Source organism: Lolium perenne, chromosome 4 (genome assembly GCF_019359855.2).
Source record: "Lolium perenne isolate Kyuss_39 chromosome 4, Kyuss_2.0, whole genome shotgun sequence".
NCBI classification, from domain to species: Eukaryota; Viridiplantae; Streptophyta; class Magnoliopsida; order Poales; family Poaceae; genus Lolium; species Lolium perenne.
The window spans coordinates 23,450,679-23,458,033 of record NC_067247.2 but is presented as its reverse complement, the minus strand read 5'-3'; the positions used below and the strand labels follow the sequence as shown (position 1 = coordinate 23,458,033).

Below are 7,355 nucleotides of genomic sequence, written 5' to 3'. Positions count from 1 at the left end.
TCTCCGTGACCGGTGGTGGTGGTCCCCGATCTCCGCGCTGGATCCAGCTGGGCCACCCTCTACCCTACCCTACCGTCAGTCAGGACACCACCAGCTCAGCCCCCGACGCGTGCGTGTGGTCTCCCACAGCCAAGCGGGCCCCTCGCTCCCCGCCGCACGCGCTGCCCACCTTTTCCGTTTTCCTTTCTCCGTGCGCGGCCGTAGTCACGTGCGAATCTTAAGACACAGTCACCACCAGCGGCAGCTTAAAATACTGCTACAAGTAGGCAGGCTCGTAATTACGTCTTGATTACCATTAATTACTGCCCCGTAACGCGTTTCGTTTTTTGTTTTGCGACTAAATTTTGATGCGTTGCAGTATCCGTGGGGTCAGCTCTACGGTGGGGCCAGCTGAGCAGAGCTCGTTACCCTAATCTGGTTGGCCCAACGGTCAGGAAACGCCGAGGCAAGGCAGGAGACGACACCCGATCGTGGGCCCTACGGGGTCCGGTTTGGCGGCGGGGCCCAGCTGTACAGGTCGGACCTGGTCCCACCACCACCGCCGGGACCGGGACCCCACCACCAAGTGACACCCGCCCGATAGGACCACCACCAAAGTAACTTCCCACCCACCCCCCATCTCCCTCTCCCGCAACACGCACCCGGCGCCGAGGAGACCTGCCTTCCCTGTCCTCCTCCCTCCATGGAGTCTCATCAGGGCCACGACAGCCCGCCGGAGACGGAGCCGCCGCATCCGCAGCAGCAGGACCACGCGCCGGGGGCCATGGCCATGGTGCCCATGCCCGTGCCCATGCGCGGCGGCGGCTACATGGTGGTCCCGAAGCCGGAGCCCGTGGAGCTCTACGGCGGCGGCGGCGCGGGCGTGGCTATCGCGCGCAAGGCGCCCCCGCGGAACCGCGACCGCCACACCAAGGTGGAGGGCCGCGGGCGCCGGATCCGGATGCCCGCCGCCTGCGCCGCCAGGATCTTCCAGCTCACCCGCGAGCTCGGCCACAAGTCCGACGGCGAGACCGTGCGCTGGCTGCTGCAGCAGTCCGAGCCCGCCATCGTCGCCGCCACCGGCACCGGCACCGTCCCCGCCATCGCCACCACCGTCGACGGCGTGCTGCGCATCCCCACCGAGTCCGCCGCCTCCGCCTCCTCCTCCTCCTCCGCCGTCCTCGACGCCGAGTCCTCCGCCAAGCGCCGCCGCAAGCTCCAGCCCACGCGCGCCACCGGCGCCGGCGCCATGCTCCCGCTCGCCGCCGCCGCGCCGCACCCCGGCGGCGCGGCGTACTACTCCGTCGTCGCCGACCCGCTCCTGCAGGGCGCAGCCGGCGGCGCGGTCTCCGTCGCCAGCGGCCTCGCGCCCGTCGCCGCGGCCCAGCAGGGCCTCGTCCCCGTCTTCGCCGTCCCGTCCGCCGCCGGCGCCAACCAGCCCAACATGGCCACCGCCGTCTGGATGGTCCCGCAGCCGGCGGGCGGCGCCAACCAGCCCACCCAGTTCTGGGCCTTCCAGCCCGCGCCCCAGCTCATCCAGACCATGCCGGCCTACCCGACCGTCGCCGACTACAACCACCAGCACCAGCAGCAGTCCGCCTCCACCGTGGTCCAGACCAGCAACTCGGACCACCAGCGCCACCACCACTTCAACAACAACCACCACCCCACCGGCGCCGAGTCGCGCGACGAGCAGGGCCGCCAGGGCGACCACCACCCGGAGGAGGACGATGCCGACGACGATGACGAGCCCGTCTCCGACTCCAGCCCTGAAGACTAACCAAGCCAACTAAGCGCTCCAATAGTCGTCAATCCAATGAAAAAAGCTTAGCTTCTCCTCAGATTCTTATTTTGCCATTATGTATTCTTAGTCAGTGATGATATCAATCAGTGATCAGTGTTGCCCCGCCCTCTCGGACTGTTTTCTAGTAGAACCATAACCATTGTTGGTTGCACCTAATTCTTCTTGACCTTTGAATCAATAAGCATACGCAACACGGGGGAAAATCTGAGCTTGTATAAGATACTTGCAAAATTTTGTTTCATTGGCTCCTTAATTAGCTGGAACAACAAATGTTATCACTGTACTGAGCTCCAGGCGAGTGTCAGCTTGAAAATGTTGCTAGACTCTGTTAGCTCTTCTGTTTCAGGATAATGTATCCAGACGAAATTGATCTTTAGCAGTAAAATGATTATATTTCTCTTTTTTGTCATGTCAAAGAAAACACATGCTCACATGCAGTGTACCTCTATTCTTTTTTCAGAGCTGACTAATTTAGTTCGATTTTCACACCAATAGCTGCTGCTTGATATGCTCCAATTTGTTAACAAGTTATGCAACTGACTTTGGATCTTTGTAGTATGGTCATAAATTTACTGATAATGATAGTCTTGGCCAGAGTAACTTCCAGTCGTTTCTGCTTCTGTAATATTGGACAGTGCACAGTCAGCAATTTTCATTGTCCTAGCAAATTCCTTCCACCTCTTTTTGTCTCATCTTGTTGCTACAGTCCGGCCTTTTTAATTATTTTCTATAAATCTGCTTATAGTTCCAGGTTTTCGTCTACTGTGCAAGCCAAAACAGTGGCCATGAATCTGGGGAAGTTCATGTTGAAGTTAACACACACGCTGACTGAGATTATTTTTCTTCTTGAGTAATGCTGCTAGGATCTGCACATAAAAAAAGAAGCTTGCTTGCTTGTCTTTGAATTCATTTTTATCATTTGCAAGGTTGAGCCCTGGGATTTGATGCTGGGCCTGAAAAGCCACCTACAGAAGCTTTACGCCCAATTTTCCCGGATAACGCTTCCATCCTCTGTCTTACCGTGGCTGCTGTACCTTTTTTATATGTTAATCGTCTTATCATCATGGTTTGCTAAGCTGTCTGAGTACATCATAATCCTTGCTCTGTAAATAAACGGTGAACTAAACACCATTATCCATTGCTTGTGGTAAGCTGTACATGCAAGAAAAATTATGTCTTGCCTTAGTCTTGGTTCCTTTGGTGTACTGTTTCATAAGCATAAACACAGCACTAAAAGTATTCCCTCCATTCCATAATTCTTGAACTAAAACCACGAGAAGAATTATGGAACAGATGGAGTATTAGCAAATGGAAATATCAGTACTTGTTTTTTTTTTTGTTACCGGAGTACTTGTGATTTTTGTAAGGAAACCAGTGCCTTAACTGTTTACATACACACATTATACTTTGAGGATTTGTTAAACCTGTTAATCCAATGGTGCAGGATTTGCACAAGTGCCGGCTATCCACTTTGATGATTGTCATATCTTCATGTCCACTATAAACATAAGGCAGTCGGAGAAGACTGGTGTCATTGTGTCTACCTGGAAGGAAGGACTGGTCTCAGAAGGCAGTGCTGCATACAGTTGGTCTAGGTGATCGAAAGTTAACGTTTTGAATTGAATAATTCAATATCCTCATGCAGATGCTGCATTGTTTCTTAGCTTGTAACTTTGGAATTGGCAATAGTACTTATGGAAACTGCAATGCCATAAATTTCTGAATCTCTTGCTTACACATAATTTAATAATCAGAGCAAGCTAATGCTAATCCATATAGTCTGATAATAGCTATTTTTTTCCTACATCCGTCTTCTTGTTGTTCTGGTACTGATCTCTTGGGAGTAATTTTGCTATCTCCTTCTACAAAAGATGCATATCATGAGATCTAATTCTTCTAGAACTCTGCATCTCGATAGAATGGACTTACTGATGTCTGGATGAACCTGGTGGCCAACTTTCCAAACATGGAACTCGTAAAAAACTGTAGTTTTATCATCAGCGTTCTACAACTGCACTTGGATATTTTGTTTATATCTGCTATGCTATTGTTATTTTGCATTTCTATTTCCTTTCAAGTAACTATAGTTTTGTGGTGTTAGCAAGTTGAAAATTGCTGGAATCTTGCAGGTCTTCAGAAGCACAATGTTTGGTCCAGAAGGCCATTTATAACATTGCTGCGCATGGCCTGGAGGAATGTGCTTCTTGGTCCAGGAGGTTGTTCCAGACTTGTTAGCACCAGGGAATGATAGCTATCCTGATTATGGTTTTTCAGTTAAGGTGTCAGTTCTTCAGATAAGGTGTCACTGACGAGTGCGGACGTTTGGGTATGGGGCGAAACAGAGCCCGTTTTTTGAAAAGTTCAAAAATGGCGTTTTGAAATTTCAAAAAAATTACAGAGAAAAATCCAGGTGTAGAGAATAATGTACTCTACCGACGTGAAAAAAATCTCAACTTGAAATAAACAGTATTTTGGGCTGCTAAAAAAAGACAAAATCTGAGATCTAAAGTAGTGAACATTGCAAAATTTCGAACATCCAAATTCTGTCAGATTTTGTCCTTTTTGTTAAGCCTAGAATATATGGTATTTGAGGTCCAGATTTCGTATGTTGATAGAGTACATCATTATCTACATCTAGGATTTTCTTTCAGAATTTTTAGAAACTTTGAAATGTTGTTTTCAAATTTTGGAAAAAAGGGCTCCATCCTTAAATTTAATTGTGGATGCATGAAAACAGGCTAGAAGCTGCTATGCAAAGGTTCACAGATCTATCTCTCTGTCCTACAAAAAGCACAACAGGATAGTTATGTGTGTTTGCCTTCATATGAACTGATTCAAGCACTATATCTAGTACTGACCCGACTGAATCTTGCTCGAGCAGATGCCCATTTATTTCTAGTTTGCCAACTTATTGACAACACTGAAAGATGTAATCTAGTTGTATGTACGTACCTAGTGTTATTGTAATCGTAACTCTAGCAGATTTCTTAAAATACCTTTCCTGCAATGGTTATAAGGAAGATATTTAGAAATTTTCTAGGCCTACAAGGAAGTCTGCTTTGATAGATTCCTTATAGTTCATTCTTTATAATTATCTTTTTTTTTCCTTCTCTTGGATTGTGTTCTTCATCATTAAACTCCAAAATAATTCAAACTTTTATATTTGCAACACACAATCCATAATTTTTTATTTTTCAAAGTTGAACAAATCTGCAAGAAATTTGTGAAATGATCCAAATAAAACATGAAGATAAATGATGAAATGTCAATAAACTACGGCTCCCTCAGTTCCATATTAGTTGTCGCAGATTCAGATGTATATATACACAAAATATGTCACATCCAAATCAGCGATAACTAATATGAAAGGGAGGGAGTACCTGTGTAGCTGCCACATGTCCATTACAAGGTCATCTGAAGCTGCTCATGGTTCTGCCTCTCTTCTATCTATTGGTGGACCCCAAGAAATTTTTGGAGTCGGTCTTGATGCTTCACTGTTTGCACAGGTTCCTCATCCTATATGATCGCATTGGGCATGAATGCATGATCACACATTATAATGATCATGATCCTGATCCTGATCCCAGAACCTAGCAGGTCATCCAACTGTGCTTGCAACACCCTAGAAGCTCTTCACCATTGTTTCTTCAACCTTCGCAAAGTGGACTATGTTGTTACCTCAAGATTTGATGTTGTCTTGACAAAGGAGGCCGGCGCAGCAGCTCCATGCCGGTTCACGGCGCCGGCGCCTGCGAAGTGTTGTGTATGTATGGAATTTGCGGCAAAAGACAGCCGCGACACCGTCAGGCTGCCTCGCTCTCACTCCTTGCATCGTGGGTGCATCATGCCGTGGTTCTACGAGGTGACCACATGCCCAATGTGTCGCCACGATATGGGCAAGTACCTCATTGCTGTCACCAACACACCAAAGGGGAAGGTTCCAGGTCTTGGACCCTGACCGTGCATTCGTGCGTTGCAAGGATTCAGAACATTTCCCATATATGCATCTGATGGCTGAAACGATCACTCTCCGGGAAGGCTGGAGGGATTTAGCCTTTGAATCGGGCTGTCAGGTGCTGGGACTATGTCAGAGCTCAGTTGAGGCCTTGAGGGGCAGGTCAGATCAGAGGTTATGGGAATGACGCGATAAGTTGAGGAGCTCAGTTACGGCCAAGGTTTTAGTTGGTTTTCTCTATTTTTCAACCTTAGATTGAGAAGCAGTGTCTGTGCACATCTCTGTGCAAGACTTGTTCTTTTCCCTGACCAAAGGCTTTGATGTGATGCTGCTCTGGTTCAGCTAGTTGCATGTTTTCAGTCTGAATCATGGTCCACTTGTAACATATCTATCCAATAATAATATATTTCCTGGAAATATTAAGGAAATTAGAATCAACATGTCAGGTTACATGTTTTGTTGTGATGCTGCTCTGGTTCAGCTAGTTACATGTTTCCTAGAAATTTCCTTTCTTTTTTTGTCTTTCAATAATAGGTTGCAGAATTGCAAGTGATGCAATATCAATCCAGCGCCACTGGCACCATCTCCTTCCATACATCATACTAATAACATAATGTACCAGAAAGGGGGTGGAAAATATTATGGCTCCTTTTAATTACAAACACAATTATTTAGAAGATTTGGTTATCTTGGTAACAAATTTTATATTTCAATTTCTCCTTCCTTTTTTTTGAAATTCCCAATATTTGCACAATTAAATAATATTTGTTCATTTGTCAATCTCATGTATTTTTTGAATATGGGATTTGGCAACCAAGTTAACCAAGGCGACAGGGAAGTGGGTGGGTTCAGACATAATGTAAGCATCTGAGCTCAGACAAACTTATAGCCTGGGTTCAGACAAACAAGACTTCATCTTTGGCATGACCGAATCAACAGTCCAATAATAAATCTTATAATGTTGGCTGAAGACTCTGAGAACAACTGGTTTGGATGTCATGGCATGGACCAAGAAAAGGTGGCTTCATCTATGAAGTTTTACCTTAAACTTTTAATAGCTTGTTGCTGATCCCAGGAATATCTTGGGATTTTTGGGAAGCTACCATCTTGTTGATATATTGATCATATAATGGCTCTGCTATCGTAGCATGCATGATTTTCTTCTCCTGTCACAAGTCAACATTTTGTAACTCCCGATAAACTTATGTACAGATTGATCTTGGTACGATCAATTTGATATTGATCCAAGGGATAAAAGATTATACACGTGACCGTACTAAAAACCAATGAAAGATCATTTTCATTTCCCTTGGGTTTTGTGTGTTTGTTAACAACACGTCAACAACCGAATGAATTTTAAACGTATGTGCTCAAGTTTTTAGGGATTTAAATCTAGCACAAGACGGTTGATGATCCACCAAAATCCAAAGTTCATCATCAAGTTCTAGGACTGGATGTGTGGCCTTTGTTCTGGTGGTATTGAAAAAGTTGGGGAGAAGTGAAGAAAGAAGAGCAAGAAAGAATAACGAAGAATCAACCCATGGGGCAGATAATCCGGCCTGTCGTGGGCCACTATTGCGCGAATCGGATTCCTGCTGAAAAGTGAGGGCCGGATCA

At 46.4% G+C, this 7,355-nt stretch overlaps 1 protein-coding gene across 1 annotated transcript; it reads left to right on the top strand.

Annotated features, from left to right (window-relative positions):
* The first annotated feature begins 599 nt into the window (after positions 1-599).
* LOC127291909 (transcription factor PCF2-like) lies at positions 600-2,192 on the top strand. Its single transcript, XM_051321224.2, has one exon. It carries the CDS (start codon positions 683-685, stop codon positions 1,757-1,759), a length of 1,077 nt encoding a protein of 358 aa, XP_051177184.1. The 5' UTR covers positions 600-682; the 3' UTR covers positions 1,760-2,192.
* The last annotated feature ends 5,163 nt before the right edge of the window (positions 2,193-7,355 follow it).

Bases quoted from the DNA above. Each gene is read 5' to 3' on its own strand.
- LOC127291909 (XM_051321224.2), top strand. From the start codon at position 683: ATGGAGTCTCATCAGGGCCACGACAGCCCGCCGGAGACGGAGCCGCCG.